The sequence below is a fragment of the Haplochromis burtoni genome, unplaced genomic scaffold (assembly GCF_018398535.1).
Source record: "Haplochromis burtoni strain Fernald_Lab_line unplaced genomic scaffold, NCSU_Asbu1 Contig_572, whole genome shotgun sequence".
Classification (NCBI taxonomy): Eukaryota; Metazoa; Chordata; class Actinopteri; order Cichliformes; family Cichlidae; genus Haplochromis; species Haplochromis burtoni.
In genome coordinates this window covers 40,815-59,874 of record NW_024582933.1, presented here as the reverse complement: position 1 = coordinate 59,874, position 19,060 = coordinate 40,815, and the positions used below count along the sequence as shown (strand labels likewise).

The 19,060-nt window shown below is 41.4% G+C and overlaps 1 protein-coding gene across 3 annotated transcripts in view; it reads right to left on the bottom strand.

The window, feature by feature from the left end:
* Nucleotides 1–2,345: 2,345 nt before the first annotated feature.
* The window catches only part of LOC102309822 (phosphatidylinositol 4-phosphate 5-kinase type-1 gamma), a 52,946-nt gene continuing 36,231 nt past the window's right edge, over nt 2,346–19,060 (bottom strand). The window contains exons 11-19 of one of the 3 annotated variants that reach the window (XM_005948110.3): nt 17,872–17,956; nt 16,281–16,442; nt 15,735–15,876; nt 15,410–15,442; nt 15,062–15,181; nt 11,761–12,031; nt 8,718–8,786; nt 7,537–7,626; nt 2,346–5,408 (exon numbers count right to left, since the gene is read on the bottom strand). In XM_005948110.3, coding sequence (XP_005948172.1) covers nt 5,406–5,408; nt 7,537–7,626; nt 8,718–8,786; nt 11,761–12,031; nt 15,062–15,181; nt 15,410–15,442; nt 15,735–15,876; nt 16,281–16,442; nt 17,872–17,956 — 975 coding nt within the window. In that variant the 3' untranslated portion in view covers nt 2,346–5,405. The remainder of the gene's footprint in view (nt 5,409–7,536; nt 7,627–8,717; nt 8,787–11,760; nt 12,032–15,061; nt 15,182–15,409; nt 15,443–15,734; nt 15,877–16,280; nt 16,443–17,871; nt 17,957–19,060) is intronic. The other 2 variants (XM_005948111.3, XM_005948112.3) reach the window with 2 other exon arrangements.

Genomic DNA, 19,060 nt, shown 5'->3' with positions numbered 1-19,060 from the left:
CACACACACACACACACACACACACACACACACACTTTTTGAAGTAAAAAGTATTGCACAATATACACCAAGACGGAAAGACTATACTACACTGTGCTAGAAAAGCAGGATATACCATCTATTATTGTTATACCATGTTCATATTCTATCTATCTTTATCTTTTATCTTTTTCATTTACATCATTATAGTTGTAGGTTACTATAATACCCTGGTCAGAAATGGTTTAATTGTACCCGAAAGGATGTGCCTGGGCCAACACAGGCATCTGGTGATGCAATTTTTCTTGTTCTTACAATTAGAGAAAAAGCTCGATTTGAGATTACACTCAGGTGTGTCTGTATGTCTGTGGTCATTGCCTGTGGCAGAGATAATGTTCTACAGATACATTATATTTAAAGGGCTGGGCTAAAGAGGTTAAAGGGATTATCTCGAATGAGATCATGTGGCTTTCCAGCTTTCTGCTTTTGCATGTGCAAATTTACAGCCTCTCCTGCAGTCCTACAGCCATTCTCATGACCTTAGGAAAACAATCTCAATGATGTTAAAGCTTAGCCTGTCCATTGTAATCCAGAGCAAAATATCAGCTTCTTAGATTTACTTTAGTTATTTAAAACATATTTTGGTTGTTTCCTCTGATAAACCTTTGAAGTGGCACCACCAAGTGGCCATATTTATAGCACTCTACAAAAACAACAACCCCTGCCATGCTTACAGAATTAATAATGTGAGACTTCCATTCAGCTTTTAGAACTGAAGAGGCCATTCGGATGAGAGGTGAAATGCCTTTAAGTTGTAAAAATAAATCTGACATAGACAATACTCTAGATGCTGGACGGGTCACATTTCAGGTTTCCCTATATGTTTTGTGGCCTCATGCAGGAGTTCTCAAACACTTTGTCCACTGATCAGAACCAAGCCACTAAAGGATTTGCATGGCCGGGTGAATGACTTTTTACAATGTAAATATTGCAAAGGAAACATTGTGCTGCTAACAACTGTTTTATCTGAGCCAGAGGTCTGAGTCATTGTTCGGTTTACCGCCTTGTTACTGACAAAGACATTACACATAGTCTTTTTACTACCAAGCAGAAATATGGTGTTTAAGCCAAGGAGTCATGCCAGTGCATTTCTTTGAATCATCACTGTTTCCAGTCGTAAAGCTGAGACATGTTTTTCTTAAGAGAGGCAGTTCATCATCAGTTTATATAAATGGACTGTTCACAGGATATTGTTTTCAGTGACAAGTTTGGCATGTTTTTTAAATAGGTTAAGATAAAAGTTACTTGGAGGTCAAACTGGGCAGCATGTGACCCATGAATTAAAATGTTTTTGACTCCTTAAGTCTGAAGTACTTTATTACTTACTAATGATTTGTGGAGTCAGACACAGAGGTTTATGTGGTAAGTTTCTCCAGTGGCCATGTTCAAAGTTTCGCTTCCATGTCACATGATTATTTTGCCAGGACTGTCAGAGAAGCTAATGCAGGGCATGTTGAGGTGCACTGTAGGAATGACAGATGGGTTCCACGTGGGGGTGGGATTACTTCAGGGATCAGCTCTGAGGCCCCTCTTGTTTGTGGTGGCAATGGACAAGTTGACAGACGAGGTCAGGCAAGAGTTTCTGTGGACGATGATGTTCGTAGATGACAGTGACACCAGAGAGGTGGAAGAGTTTCAGGAAAGGTGGATGTTTGCCCTAAAGAGGAATGGAAGGCAGTAGAAGCAAGACAGAATAAATGTAAATAAGGGAGATGGGAGTAAGAGTGAAGATGCAAGGAGTAGAGGTAGTGTAGATAATTGAGTTTAAATACCTGGGGTTAATAATCCAAAGCAGAGAAGTGAAAAAAAGGGTGCAGGCAGGGTGGAGATGAGTGTCAGGATTTATTTGTGACAGAAGGATAGCAGTTAGAGTGAAAGAGAAGGTTTACAAGATGGTAGACAGAGGTGGTGACACTGACAAAAGACAGGAGGCCGTGTTGGAGATGGTAAAAATGTCATGATTTTATCGGGAGGGACCAGGATGAACAGGATTAGAAGTTAGACCAGAGGGACAACTCAGGTTGAGGTGTTTGGAGACAAAGTTAGAGAGACGAGGCTGAGATGGTACGGACGTGTGCAATAGAGGACATATTGGATGAAGGATGTTGAATATGGAGCTGACCGGCAGGAGGAAAAGAGGAAGACCTCAGAGAAGCTTCACGGATGAAGGAGGACATGTAGAGGGTTGGTGTTACAGAGGTGGATGCTATGGTTATGGTGACATGGAGGCAGATGATCCAATGTAGTCAAACAGAGCCGCCAAAAGAAGAAAAACCACCCAACAAAGAACCAACTAAAACACATCATCTCCATGGACAACAATTCATAGAACTGCTTTATTTCGTATTCATTCTGATTGAGTCCAAACACACGCACACACAGTCATCTATTTATCCTCATGTATAAATAGATGAATTTACACAGATATACATAAATACACATTTCTGATATGCATATTCATTTTGATATCATGCTATGTCTCTGTAAAGGACTCTTCCTATTGGATGAGGGCACACAGGGATTTGAAAACACACACAACACAGCTGAACAGTTGGAAGAATCCCTATTGATCTGCATGTACATTAAACCCCACAAATCTTTCGGTTTTGGATATCATACAAAGACACAGCCGTGGTTTGCAAACCATAAATATACAGCAGCTGCATCTCAATAAACACACTGAAGAATATGGTACAGTAAAATCATGTAGATTGCAATCATTTCTTGCCCAGCAGCAAAAATGAAACCAAACAAAAATAATATTTTCCCGATTCAAATGGAAAATATATTTGTATATCTTTATATATGTATTTATAGTTTTATGTACACATTCTCAGGAGCACAACTATGAGAAAGAAAAATAAATATTACAGCACAAGTGGAAAAAAATATAAACAACAGACCTATATGTAAAATTTCCTAATAAGGCAATTAACGTAAAAGCTAAACTGTACAAAATATTGCTGCTATGGTCTTCATCTGATGAACAACAGCAAACTGATTACAACTGGCCACTGCACGTCATGAGAACAAACCGATTCTTATTTTACAACACCTGACATTGATGTAACCTCCCTTACACACAAACACACGTAAAAAGGTACCAACGAACCGAAGAAACTGCCTGTAGTTAGTTTAAAAAACCCAAAAACCTCCAAATCTTTAAGTCTTTAAGATGTCAGCCACAGAGAGACTACAGTAAACACTAAATGTACAATGACTGTGATTGATGTCACAGACACATGTGCACACACACACACACACAAACACACAATCCTAAAATAAATACTGTCCAAATATCAGCATGTGTGAGCAGAGACTCTTATCTAAGAACTCGAAAATATGACTTCTGGATAATGTGACGAGTGTTTATTTGGCCTCTACCACTAGTTCGTCTTCAGGTCCTTTTAATGAGTGCAAACGACGTTCAACCCATTCACAAACTGCTGTGTCTCACCAAGCCAACACGCACTGCGTTCACTGGAATATACAGGTAACAGCTACGATATCGACCGCAAACACTACAACTGGTGCTCTACATCTACAAACATTGGAAAGAATCCCCGATTTCTTGACGTGAGGAGGTGATGTAGAAAAAGATATGCCGATTCTACTGTTACAAATGATCCCTGTGCGTCGATCCGAAAGCAGGGCAACACTGGAAGACATTGTGTAGACATGAAAATTACTCTAATGACAATGTCTGCTGCCTTAGTGTTGTAATTGACGCCTTCTATTTTGAAGGCAAGAGTCATCACCCTCAGATATTGGAACAACATGTGGTGTAGTGGAAAACAACACTGAATTAGACAACACATGAAAAAGAGAACAAAATACCGCAGTGAAGAAAATGAGCAAAACAAAAACTAAAAGTCTTTGGATGCAAATAGATTTAAAAAAAAAAAAAAATGAGTGAAAAGTACCAGTCGTGAATATTACAATCAAATACAAACAGACAAATAAATAAAAGTTCACAGTAGTAAAAACAGCTGAAGAAAAGTTTAGAAATGAAAATATAACAACAGGACTTAAGTTTTAATAATGCTGTAGATGAATATGTTTTTGCCTTTTTTAAAGTTAAACTGCATATTTTCACTACTTTAAAGGATGACAGAGATATCTGGATGTTCTGCTTTGATTGGCTTAAAGTGGTTTTCACTGCAACTCCTGTACTGCGAGCACAGAGCCCTCCAACATCACGGGATACAGAAGAGTAATCCACTGACTCAGGGGGAAAAAAGAAGAAAAAGCTCTATTTATCCGAGTTATGTTAGGCTATGGTGGCTGCCTAGTAAGACGTACTTTGCACACTTGGTTTTGCAAAAATCTTTTAGCATCAAACTGTTCTGAATTTTGTGATGATGACCTCTGGTAAGATTATCATGGAAAAGCAGACACAGCTAATTAACTTCAACAGCAGCGGCATAGTGGAAATGGGCACCATACTGGCAGCAATTACAACCACTGAGCTGGAGATTTCCTTCGAACTGGTTGGAAACACAGCAGCCAGTGCAGTCACAGGATGACTGATATGTTCCAGTCTAAGGTAACTGCACTGGAGATAATTTTGAGATTAACGATTTTAATTTCATTTTTCTTCAAATTAGGTTTCCTTACTGGGAGAAACTACTTTATATGCTCCTAGTTTTGGATGTGCCATTCATTTTCTTTATTGAGAACCGAAGGCAGTAGTAGCATTAATATAGCTTCATTAATGCCTCGCTACAAAAGATGAACAGTTGCTTAAAAATGGAAAACTTTAATACTTTAAAACTTACAGGTAAATTTCTATAAGGAGCATCCACTCAATTTAGCATTTTTTTAACCCGTATTTGTGTCATGGATCAATGTTTTAATGAGCTTCTTGTGGTTTTGTTTGATCACAGAACCCAGGAGATGTCTGCTGGCTAGTATGTGTGACCGCTTTGCAACATAAAGGATATCACGAATAAAAATGACTTTCAGAGATTCGTCGGGAAAGAGTCGGTTGGAGGGCTGTGTTAGTGTGAAACAGAACAAAAAGTAGGTTATCGTGGTCTTTTGGGTGTGTCAAACATACAAGACTACATACAGCCTTATGCGCACTATGTCACACATACAATTATTTATTAAACTGATGTAATAAATTTCATTTGTCAAAGGGTGAAAGGCAGGGATGGTTGCAAACCAGTGATATCATCACTGTCAGGGTTTTTTCTCCCTCTGGTACTCTGGTACAGTCACTTTTCCCTCTCAGTGTGTTTCTGTATGCATGTTTTTAAATCCTGGTTCAGACAGAGATCGCGCTGCTGCCACTGAGGTCTGGACTTCAGACTGATGAGTCCTCTCCGCTGAGACGTTCACTCCTGTCTGCCAGAAAACAGGATTTACTGTGGGAGACAGACAGACTGAGTTAATGCATTCAGAAGAGTGAAAATGTTTCATTTCCCCCCTGGGTGTACAGCCTGTAAACTCTCATTAATTATTTGGAAATGATAAATAAACACCGAGCCATCAAATCAAAGTGCAGCTACAGATGAAAAGCAAACAGGAAGCCAGGACAGTGAGCTCAGGCAGAGTTCCTTAACAGCAGGTAAAGGCAGGTATAAAAAAAAATAAAAAATACTTTTTACAGGCTACGGCCGTCTGATTAGTCTGATTTTCCAGCAATAATCCCACATATAGTAAATATTTCTTGTATCTTCTAGAAACCACACTTTTTTACCTGGACTGTCTAAACAATCCCAATCAAACTATGAACACTTTCTACTCTTTAGCTCATGTTCCTCACCAGCTGACGTACAACTTTGTATGCGATGTTTTTTTGTTAGTTTGTTTGTTTACCAATGACATAACCTTTCTGGATTATTATAATTATGACCGGTTGGTGACTGGCTGCTGGAAGGTGAAATCTGCAGCGAAGAGGATACTGAAAACCTCCTTGTGATTGCTGTGGTTGGTAGTAGATTGCCATGGTTGCCCATAGTTTGCATAGGAGACGCTCACTTGCATGTAAATTGTGAAGCTGAGCACGAGTGAAATTTGAAAAAACGAGAAACGGAGAACGTTCGCCTTCAGTTTAAAAATTGCTTCATATTGCTACAAACAAAATGCTTCCAAATGTGCAACTTTGACAACAAACAGTCTCCATTTCCGTCTTGCATCGGACTTTTCGCAGTTTCACGACCACTCGGCGAGCAGTTGGCGACTGTTTTCACACATGCCGGCGTCTTCGCTGCAAACTACAGGTGATTTCTGGAATCTGCTAATGATCGACGCAATCACACAGTTTTCAGTGCAACACCTTATTTCACTTAGTGCTAGCAACCTTCAGCAACCCCTCATCAACTGATTGGGGATAAACATTTTTGGCAGACTGTTAAACTGAATTGAACTGAGCTGAATTTTCCCTAGCGACTGCTTGTTGCCAGGGATTCGCTGACTGGTCTTTAGGCTCTAGGTATGACTGAGGCTTTATATGCAGCTGATGGGGTCAAAATCTGTCATTCGAGCATTGCTGCTCTTCATTAGACAATGATGCTGCATTTTCAGTCACATGACTCTAGTCACACGATGATGTCACACTGATGGAGTGTAATTGGCCAAATTATATTGACATCTTACGTTTACAATAAGAAAGTGGAGCTCTGTGTTGTATGAGCTGTTGATTTTTGTTTTCTGCCTTTTTTTGTTGTTAAATAGTAGATTTGTTTATGTTTTGTCATTTTTTTTGGGGGGGGCTACTTAGTAAAGAAAGGTCTAGCGTGAGAAGCAGATGGAAAAACAAAATGAGTTGGGGAAAAACAGATTATTGTCGCTTTTGCATTAAAGCGACATTAACAAAGTAGACTGGCTCACAAACACCTCGTAAAGTTAACAAACACAAACTAAAGTGACCTAAACGCCATTCTGACTTTAAATTTGCATAAGTTTGAGTGACTTATTTGTCTAATTTTCATAACTGTTAAATTCGGTAGTATTTAAACTTAAACCAGAAAATAAACTCGTTCCTCCTAAACTCAAAGAACTCATCACATTGCCTCCGACTGACTGAATAACTAGAAACCGGGTTTTGATGTTCAATAAATTGCAACTTGTCAGGTTAGTCTAAACGGCTTAAGCAGAATGAGCCATGGCGCTCTGGTGACACATGAGCCGATGGATGTGTGTGTTAAAGTCTGAGCAGCTTGTTGTTGGAGGGACGCGGGATGGCTGGTCGTGGACTAAATGATCACAGAGGCAGTCGATGACCATTTCCACCCGTTTGTCAATGAACAATGAATGCTGTAATGTAGGAGTGGGTTTCTGGACGCAGACCAAGCGTACTCTTGAAATAGTAATGGACTTTGGGACCTGAGAAGCTTTGCCTACATTTACTGTAGCAGCTTCGTGCAGAGTGTAGCGTTACAGCTCATCCTTCCCTAAGAACAAACCCAAACATGGTCCCGAACAAATTTCATTCCACTTCTGGGGGAAACTTTCTGTGCTTCATATTTTAGTCCGATGCATCTCACTTACTGTCTCTCTTTCCCAATCCCCATCTGGCAGGGCCTTAGACTCTGAGCCATAGTGTAGCGGAGAGTACACCCAGGTCCTGTCCTCTGGAGGCTGTTTTTACACACCCACCACAGCAGAGGGGGCCAGAGGGACAGAGGAAAGGCCAGAGGCACAGAGACAAGCAGCAGGGGCAGGCAGGAGAGAAAGACACAGGAGATCACAGGAGAAAAGACAAGACAGGAAATGAAAATTAGGGATGCATTAAGGAGGAATGTTGTTGAGACATACTGGAGAGTGTGAACGTTGAAAGTGTTTGGAAGGATGTGTTCATCCTGGCTGAATTGAACATGATGTTAATATCTTATACAAAAACAAACCAAAAAAAATGCTGTAAACATGTAAATATAAAGATGAACCTCAGTGATGTGTGCCTGAATCACATGTCTTGGTGTTTTGTAACATTTGGACTAAGTCCTGGGGAGCAAAGCAAGGGATGAGCTGCTAAATCATCCAAGCGGGAAGTATGAGGAGCGAGAAGGAAGGAGATGGGAATGGCGAGCGGGGGGGTAGCCAGGATGCCGGGACATTCAGACACAGACACAGAAAGCATCCTCGTCAAAGAAAAGCAAGGGAACAAGATGTCTTTTTCCCCTTTTCCAACAAGCAAACATGCCTTTTGTTTTATGTGTTGTTGTTGTTCGTTTGAACTCAGTGTTGTTTAGAGTCACTAAAAAGTCTCGCCATTATCATTCTCGGGGTACCAGCCCTTTAAGATAGGGAAGCCGCTGCAACACGGCAACAGGTAACAGGGATGGAGGTGGATGTCACACACTCACACGCTTGCACATGTATATTTACACACACACAAAGCTCAGCACATTGCAATAAACACACTAACTACACAGGTGCAAAGAGAAATAAAGCAAGCTGTCAGTGAGTGAGGAAACAAATACTCAAAAGAAGATGAATATAAAAGAAACTGTCAAATAAGAAGCTTCCTGTCACTTTTTTAACCTGCTGTGAACAGGTTTTGTTCTTTAGTTTCAACATGATCACAAAACAACACAATCAGTTGATAAATCACAACAATCACAACAATCCAAAAAACCTTGTTTCCTCTCAACACTGCAATCAAGTATAGCCTAACAACGGGAACAGCTACTGTTACAAGGCCACTGCTGTCTAACTTATATCTCACTTACTGGCTGACCAGACTGGCATTTCCTCCTTTGTCGGAAAGGAGAGACCACCCAGGTCCTCCCATCAGGAAACTGACAACAGCAGAGGTACATGACAGATGGACAAACAAAGACAGATGAAAAGCTGAAAATAGGGTGGAGGGGGACACGGGGCGAGGAGGGAAACTCAAAATAAAACACTGACGATAAAAAAAGGAAGCATGCTGGGGTGAAAATGGAAAAGGTGCGGATACACTGGATAAGTCGATGGTCACAGCTAGATTCACGTGTTTGGCTGCCGCCTCTGTTTTCATTTCCCGCTTGCATACAACAACAACACCATCTCGCCACTTTCATTATGGCTTCTGAAGAAAATCACAATAATGAGAACATGTGAAATAAGAGAGAGCGCATGGAGGGAGTAAACAAAGGATGTGAGGTGGAAAGGGAATGGCAAAAAACTGAACGTTTGAGCGAAGAGGTGTAACGGGTTAATGGGGTGGACATGAGAGGCAACAGAAATGAGAGTGAGCAAAAGAAGAGAAACAAACATATGATGTGAGTACGGATGTGAATCATAAAAACTAAACTCCCAATCAATCTCTTCTTTTCAGTCTCGCAGCTGTGCTGTTTTTTAATGGGGAACTACACAAGCTTAAATGCTGACAAATCTTCAAAATTCAGACATATACTTAATTTCCATCTCTGGAAAATCTACAATTTAAAAACATTAAATTGTTCCAGCAGCTTGACAGACTATTAAACAGAGTCTTGGGATGATAAACTGGGTTTTTATGCATCACAATTCGCTCCTCCTTGCAGAAATGACGGAACAAATCTCACAAGCACTGAAATCTAATTCATATTGATTTTCTCGAGTAAAAACCGTTCCCATAATTTGGTCGTGTTAAAATAAGCAAACCAAAATGTGCAGGAAATCAGATTAAAGAGATATTTTTATAGGAGTGATGTAAACGGATATTTTCTGTAGTCCCAACAGGCCTGAGTGTGATCTTGAGCTATCTAAAGCAAAGCCATGCCTTCCCTTGAAGGACCTTGAAAAGCTCATTCGTGCTTTTATCACTTCCAAATTGGACTACTGTAATTTTCTCTACTCGGGCCTCCCATATTCTTCTAGTCACCGGCTCCAGTTAGTTCAAAATCCAGCTGCGCGTCTCTTAACTGACACTAGAAATTATGATCACACCAGTTTTAGCCAATTTGCATTGTATCAATTTACCTTTAAAATTCTAAACAATTTGGCTCCCAGTTGTCTATGTGAACTCCTCCATTTGTATATTCCTATAGAGGACATAGATCTTCCAATCAAATGCTCCTGACGCAACCAAGGTCTCATCTGAAGTCCAGAGGTGATCGGGCCTTTGCTATCGTAGCACCCAGACTCTGGAATAACCTCCCTCCTTATATTCCGTCCTCGGAGTCCATCCAGTCTTTTAAATTGCATCTTAAAACTTATTATTTTGTCTGGGTTTTGATTCAAACTAGTTTGTTATTTTGTGACTAGTTATGCTGTTTACCCATATTGTTTCCTGCTCTCCTTTTAACTGTTTTTATTCTGTCTTATGCTATTGCTCTGACCGACCGTGAAGCACTTTGGTCAACTTTGTTGTATTATAATTCAATAATAATAATTATTATGCTATAGAAATAAATTTTGATTTCATTTTAGACATTAGGCATTTAAACACTGCTCCAGATTGTAGCATGTTAATAATTTCATTTGAAACTTCTGAGAAATAATTTCCGAAACATGTGTCTTGCTCTTCATGTGTGAATGAACCGGAGCAGCACCTGAAGTGTTTAAGATTGGAACAAGCCTTTTGGGCAATCATGCAGAAATCCAATTTATTCTTCAGAGCGAGGGGAGAGCACAAAAAGACGAAAGGCTAAACTGAGTATTGTGGTACAAATCCAGTCTAAACACACTTGTCCGTACTCCTTTTATACTGTCGTTTGTGTTGTTGGCATTTCATCAGCAGCTAATAGAACAACAAGCTCTTTGCCACTCCATGAAGTCCCTTCTAAGCGCTCTGCCTGTGGCATGCTTCTTTGTAGTTACACTTCAGGATGTGTGTGGTGTCACTTTTTGTCACGCAGTGCTACAGACCCCCTGCTGCTGTGCACAGAGAGAGGATCTCCTGCTTTTGAAGCTTGTAATGGGCGTCAGCCACAGCCGGGTAGATGAGAAGGCTGTTAAATTACTGAGGGAGCTCACAGACTAACCTGTTGGTCATTAAAGTTTCTCAAAGCCACATTAGAAGGTGTTTAATTCCTGACAGGCCAAGTGAGAACGTTTCTATCTGTAACTGTGATCACTAGCTCTGCTCTCCTTCACCCGATGCTCATACATTCATTTATAGCTACGCTTTTGGGTAGACTGCTAGCACAATACTATCTGACAGTACTGAGGCTGAGCAGATGAAAATGGGGGGAAAAAAAGCTTTAAATGTTATTTAGAAAAATCCTGTGAGTTTGTGTCTGAAGGTTGGCTCGAGATCATTTGAGACAGGAGCAACAAGTGAAGGTATACATCACTCTAATATCACTCAGCAAACACTCCAAACCAAAGCGCACACCTGTGTTTAAAGAAAACATTTTGGGAAATATGCCTCTTGCTAAGAGGTAGATGAGAAGAGTGACTCGACTCTCACATCTAAACACTAATCTACCTGCCAACAGACTAAGCTGAGCATTAAAAACAGGATAACAGATATCAGTCTTATAACTTGCCTCCAGCAAGAAAGCAAAATGTTTCCCAAAACATTTCAATTAGCTGAAAGCACCACACACTGCAAACAAGAGCTGCGCACACTCTTTTCCCCGTACCAGCCTGATCCTCCGCTCCTTTCCTGTAGTCTACATGTTAGCGCATCTGTAGGACAGCGTCAAACAATTCAGTCTATTCAGTTAAGATACACCGACCCAGACTGGATATACGTGATGATGTGATGGCTAAAAAAACAAAGCCAAACTAAAAGATTAGAGAAGTGATGAAAGCTGCTGCTTTGTGTTTGCTGCACATGTCCGAGGGTATGTTTGTACTTACAAAGTAGATATCTGTGATTGGCACATCGTCGTCGTCATCAACCGAAGCCTGACTGGTGCACCCTGAACCGGACACCTGGCTGGCCCTGTCTGCTTCCACCGCCACCGCCTCCTTTGGGCTGTATGTGGCCTCTTCGGGTGGCCCCGGGGAGGAGGAAGCAGCTAGGGCAGATGAGGATGCGGAGGAGGCAGCTTCAGGTGCTGACGAAGAGCCTGAAGGTTCTGCTGCGGCACCGTCTAGAGCGTCTGCGCCGGCTACTTCCTGAACGTCACTGTGGAAAAACGAATGTTGTATTGTTAGAAAATGAATGCAGGGAGAGGGTCTCCAATTGGCAGCATTAAATTAGCTGTTAATAGTTCTTTTATATGTATGCAGACAAGCACAACTGGATTACTTTGATTCAGGAAGAGCGTAACTATGTGGTCAAAGTGCAGCACACAGTTTCAGGTATTTATAAAAATGTTGCATCCTGTTCAATTCACCTCACTTTATGTATTAATGTATTTTAACAAGAGCAGAAACAAATCTGCCTGCACATCCACCTACACACAGACCCACAGCCGTTAAGAGCCATTAATTGGGTCACTTGCCATAAGCCACTTTCCAGCAGCAGGGCAGAAGAGTGGGACCAAGCTATTAGAGAAAATTCAACAGCTGTGCGTATATGTGCGGTGGGGGTGTTTGTGGTTTAGATGCTTAAGCTTAAAGATTTGCCAGCTGGCTGTGTGCTGCCACAATCCTTTATTGTTCCTGGCCAGATCATCGACTATTAGGAAGGATTTAGGCACATCCACATTGCTTTCTCAGCTTCTGTGTTTGAGTTTAGCTCCACCAGAGGAAAAGCCCGGCAGCAGGCCAAGCAAGCAAAAAAAGGAGACTTGGCATCTCCAAGGGAAGAACTGAATGGCTGAACAAACGAGGAGGGACGGGATGATTGTTGCCATGCAAAAAGATGCTCCCTTACTCAGTTCGTCTCAGCCCATTTCACCCCACCTCTTTCCTTTTATTTATTTATTAATTTTTTTTTTACACAAGATTTTTCACTACACAGTTTTTTCTGCCTGCCTTCTTCACAAATTGCTCCTTATATTTATCTTTTCTTTTCATCTTCTAATTAAATATACAATTTCTCCACTTCATGTCGGCCTTCTCACCTCCATCCAACCCATTTCCAAAGCTGCAGGTATGTTAGAAGCAGCTTCTCAGAGGAGCGTTGAGGCAGTTAATCCATTCGCCTATCACCGTCTCGGGTGCTCTCGCCACCCCTTCCTTCCTCCCCGCCAGCTCTTTCCAGACCCCCAGGCCTTATGTCTAGCCACTGCCTTCTCACCATCAAACCCAATTATTCAGTTGGCTTCCCTCGGCAACCGCACCCCAATCTCCACTGACCTGACTCCAGGAAAACTCCAGCGTGTTTACATTACGTCTGTTTAAGTCTGTAAAAATGAAAGTTATTTAGTTTTTGTTTTCAAAATCCAGAGCGGCATAAAGTGTTGCTCTAACTCTCTTTGTTTCACCTTGAAATTAAAACTAACATGCAATCCAATCTAGTTAATCAGAAACATTTTAAAATATACAAAGTGTGGGATAATCGCAGCTTTATGGGCGGTAGCCTCAGGCGTGAAACCTTCCCGACCCACTACCCTACTTTTTCTGATCGTTTCCCCCATGTTTGGGTTTTTTGGATTTAGTGTCTGCACCATGTTCCCATTTAAAAAAACAGGAGATAAACACTCCTTATGTATGCATGTGGGCACTCTCTCATAACCTAATTACTATAGATGCATGCCCCTAAATTCACCTGCAGCATTTATTTCCCCATAACAAGAGAACCCTGACCTCATGAAGAAATGGGTTAAGCTGCTTTCAGTGTTTCTCTGTGTTCCACTGTGTGTGTGTGTGTGAGACAGGTGAGGTGTGTTTACCTAACAGCTGGCTAAGTCCTGCTGAGACACAGGCAGCAGGTTATTTATAGTATGGTGTCAAACTGAGTCATATTGCAGTAATAGAGGAGCCTCGTTCTAGCTCTTTCTGTATTTGGGTCACATGCATGATAAGAGCTGCCTCTTTCTTTCACGTCTTTCTGTCGTTTACAGTGAAAAGGACAGAGGCTGTGACTTTGTTTCTTTTATTCATAATGGTCTGTTTTGTGCATGGTGGAAAATATTCATCATTAAGCATTTTGTGGGACTAATATGGCAACATGCCAGGTGGCAGCTGTATTACATCGTTTTTATCTATTTTAAATGAGGATATTTTTTTAAAGTATACAAATACTTAGTCCGTTTACAGGTACTGAGAAACGCTTGCTTAAAGAATACACTTTAGACCAAAGCATTGGTTCGTGCCGCCCCCTAACTCTGGGTGAGGCCAACAGATAAAATAAAGATGGGAACCATGAAATAATGAACCCTAAGCTGCACTAGTTTGCATGTGTCCATGGGAAAGACACTGAACTCTAAATGAACCCCAATGCATCCTTTAATGTGTGTATGTGATGGATAAACCAGTGTGGATAAAATAAAAATATACTTAAAGGCCACATTGTTAGATATGCCTTCTTAGGGCTGGCTTGGACACATTCCCTAACCCTATTGACATGATACCATCACCATAGCTGCAGATGCACGTTCATGATGCAAATCTCCCGTTCCACCACATCAAAATATGTTTACTGTGGAGACTATTTGAGTACAGTACATGTTCTTTTTTTGCTTGTTTTCTCTCAACAGGTGATAAAGATGATTTTTGTGACACGATGCTTGAAGCAGCCATCAGAGGATGGTCACATTGTGGTCATAAAGAGATGGACACGGTCAGCAAGAATGCAAAAGTAGACTTTGGTATATAAACGATGCTCAGTTAGTACTAAGCACCCCTTCTTTTGGACCATTCTCTGCAAACCTTAGAGATGTTTGTGTGGGAAAGTCCCAGCACCAACAACCATGCCATGTTCAGAGTCACGTAAATCACATTTTTGCTCCTTTCCCCTTTAGCACGTCTGTGGTGTAAAACGTGCCACCAAAAGTTCCTCCAAAGGTTCCTGGTATCTATCGAAAAATCTTAAACATGTTTTGCAGCTGGCTGACCAACGATGTAAAAGTCGATGTTGGCACAGGTTTAGGATATTTAATTAAACTCAGTGTTATGTGAATACACAGGTTACAAGTGTGTTTCTGATATTTTGTTCTTGTAAATCAACTGACAAGAAGCGCATTCGTCTCTCCAACATCAAATTTTAAGTCTAAGTTTGAGGATGACTTGTGTTTACATAGTGTTTATCCTTGTGTTGTTGGAGTACCTGATTTCAGGTGAGGACTGAGGAACAGAGATGGTGGGCTCACTGTCGTGTCTCTTCAGCTCCACCTCCACTGTGATGGTCTGCTGATCCTCCTCACGCACACGCAGCTCCTCCTGGGTCCTGAAAACACAAGCAGCCTCATATAAAAAGAAAAACACGCAGAGGAAATGAAACGCCAAAACACACACACGAGGAGGAAAAACGGGCCTAGTCATAAACACACTGACATCAGATTTTCTCTGCCACCCACCCACCACACCCAGGAGTGTTTAATGCTATGAAAACATACAACAAGTGAGTGTTTGTGAAACAAGCTAATACATTTTGTGACTCTGGACTCAGACTCACCTCCCATCATGGCTAAGCGACTGGGTGTGCCTCCTGAAGACAGAGGAAACACAGTCAGTAAGAGCAACATGCGTTAAGGCTCACACTGGTGAATTCTGACAACACAACTTTAAGCTTAAGTTTAAGAAATAAGAGTTTGGAAATAAAACCAGTTATATTTCAGACTAAAGCATAACAAATCCATTAATTACAGTGTTAACTGTCCCATATATGAACTTTAATATTTATAAGCTCATGTATAATTAAAAGCGCAGTGAACAGATGGATTCCCTGTGACCATCTAATATATAAATGTTTTAAAAGATGTGTGTGTGTGTGTTAGTACCTATAGCGGGGGTGTTCGGCCGTGTCAGAGGGAGATCTCTCAGGAATGGACAAAGAGGTGGTGGAGGAGAGCGTAGTGGCAATTGATGCTGTAGTGGCCTCCTCGAATGATGGAGGAGTACATGGAAGAAGATCTGGTCTCCCTGGTGGACAGACACAGGTACAGTCATTACAGTTTATCTTGGAGAGAGCTGGCACCTGTCAGCAATCTTTTTTTTTTTGGCATTTTCCTCCTTGGATGCCTCCTGGGCGAGGTGTTCTGAGCATGTTCTACTGTGAGGAGGCCCCAGGGCAAAGACAGGACACGCTGGAGAAATTATATCTGTCAGCTAGCCTGGGAATACCTCAGTGTTCCCCCGGATGAGTCGAAGATTTTTTTTCGGGGAGAGTGAAGTTTGGGTTTCTCTGTTAGGCTACTGCCCCCGCAACCCAGCCACATATACATGGTAGAGAAAGGATGGATGGATGGAATATGCTGTTGTAAAACTATATACCGTGTTCCATCTTTGTTAATTTTATCATAACACACAGCATGCAGTGTATTTACCCTCGTCCTCCAGCGTTGGGAAGCTGCGAGCTCCTCTCAGGTCGTAGATATTCTCGTCTCTCTCAGAGGTCAGCTGGCTGGCTGACCAAGCTGCACCAGGACCACCACACTTGGGCACCGTCAAGGACACACGACCCTTCTTTGACGGAGAGGACTTCAAAGCTGAGGAATAATTTACAATAAGGCTTTTATTTACAGTGATGAACCTGTGTGTTGTGTTGAGGGTTAATAGTTTGGGGTATTTAGCTTACAGTATACACAGCCTTTAAGTGACAGTTTTTATGATCTCTCTGTCTGTATCTATCTATCTATCTATCTATCTATCTATCTATCTATCTATCTATCTATCTATCTATCTATCTATCTATCTATCTATCTGAAGTCTGAAATGAATTTTTACTTTTTAAAGACCTTTTCGGGAACTTGTTCTGTTTTTGTTTTTAGTGACCATTATATTGTTTCTTTATTTTCCCTTTTAATTCCTGAGAAAATCATTTTAGGTTAGGAATTTGTTTGGGTTTAGCAGAAACAGGAAATTGGGATTTCAAGCAAACATCGCGACTACATACACCATTTCTGAACATATATAAATGAATGTAAACTCTTATAAAACATGGAACAGTCTGAAAACACATATTTCAGTGGGGTAGATTCTCGTTGGATATCTATACTGATAGGCACTGGGTTATGTTGCCACAGAATGATGTGACATTCTATGATGGGAATGAAAATTACCAACCTACACAGGGCTGAATTCAAAGACATCGCAAAAATCAAAGTGAAAAAAATGATGAAATTTCATAGCAGCAACTCAGAATGGTGCTCATTAGTTTGTATAGACCTCAAGTGCTTGAATGCATGCCTGACAGTGTTAGAGTACGGTCCTAAGGAGGTGACGGATGGTGTCCACGGAGATCTCCTTGGATCTCATGGATCACGGATTTCCCTCCATGGACATGCCTCCCCAGACCATCACTGACCCACCACCAAACAGGGCGTCCCGAACAGGCAGTTTAACATTCTCCACGGCTTCCGCAGACCCTTTCACATCTATCACATGTGCTCAGGGTGAACCTGCTCTCATCTGTGAAAATCACAGGACACCAGAGGTGGACCTGCCAATTCTGCCAATCAGGCTGCACACTGCCAGGCAGTGAGCACAGGGCTCTCAGGCCCAAGAGTCAGAAACGGTCAGAAAAGACTAGGGGGGCATAAAATGTCAGGGGTGTCCACCTGTAAAACCATTCCCGTTTTGGGGGTCGTCTCATTGTTACCCCTCCCGTATGCCTGCTTTTAATTTTATTAGCACCAAAGCAGCTAGAACTGATTAACAACCCCCTCTGCTTAAATCTAACCTTAGCTAACCAAGGCTGAAAATCTCATACACATACCCCTGTGTACTCTTTACAAAATGCTTAAAAGCAGTGAAAATAAAAGCAAATAGAAATCCAACAGATGTATTTTCCTAAAATGATATGAACTAAAAAAATCTTTCAGCTGCTGTATCTGATTTTTCTATCAAGACTCGACACTGAAAGTGTGTGGCACTCTCCTTCTCTCTACCTATGGCAACTTCTTAAATGAAACTCACAGGAGCTCTTCTTGAAAACTGTGGTGCTCATGAACTTCAAGAATCTGTCGGCATAGAATCCTGGCCGGTGGACCGATACAGTGTCCTGAGGGAGAGACAGAGAGATTAATGAGACAAATGGTGCATGAATAAAATGATCAAACTGGTGCTCGCAGTAGATTAAAACTGTCTGTGTTCTTCAGTGACCCATTTCAGTAATTCTTCTCTCTGGGCCAAACCACACGAGTGAACGACACCTGCTACAGACACGCAGAAACACAGTCAGACGAGGCTACAGACCCAACTCTTCATTATTTATGTTTCAGCAGACGGAGATAAGACAACACCAGCAGACTGACAGATGACACTTGGTGTTTGGTTTGAGACAGAGGACAGTAGGGGCGGCGGAAGCAATGAAGAGAGAGAATCTCAGTTATTAGCTTTTTTTGTTTCAGCATCACTGTTGCTCAATATGTAATGTTGCGTGTGGCTCGGAGGTCGTGCTGAGGATCCATTGTCGTCAGCAACAGTGACGAACAGGACGCTGTTTGCTCTCCCACACGTCTCGCTTGTCAGGGTGTTTCGGAGTGGGAGCTTGGAGTAAAGAAAGGAGGCGGGGAGATTCATGGGACTGATTTTCTGTTTTGTGCTGTAAATCTTTCTGTATCAGATTCCCTGTAAAATCAGACTTGGCAGAACAAAATATAAAATACTGTGTGTAGGCAGCTGCTGATCTTAATGGCTCTGTTTATGGAAATAACGCTACTTAAATGAATGTGGTTGCAATTTGCTAATAATAAAGTGTTTCTACGGCATTACAGTTTTAAGGCCCACATGTTTTTCAGAATGAGCAACGGACAGTGTTTTTCCTCAGAGTTACGTTGTTTTAGTAGTGGTAGTGGAGGAGAGATATACCTATGGTTTTATAAATAAATTAATAAATAACACTTTACATACAATAAACAACAGATTAATGTTGAAATTACGGAGCTATTGAACTTTTAAAATATGAGTGGACTGAAGATGTAACTCCATGGTGTCGTTCTTGGGATGTGTGCTAAAGGCTAAGATATACCCGGATGGCCTGCATAAGCGAACTCTGGAGTATATGTGGGATAATCTATCATGAGCACAGGACAAAGGACAAAACTACAAGTCAGCTACACAGTACAGGAGCTTCTCAGCTGTGGAAACCCATGCCATGAAGCTC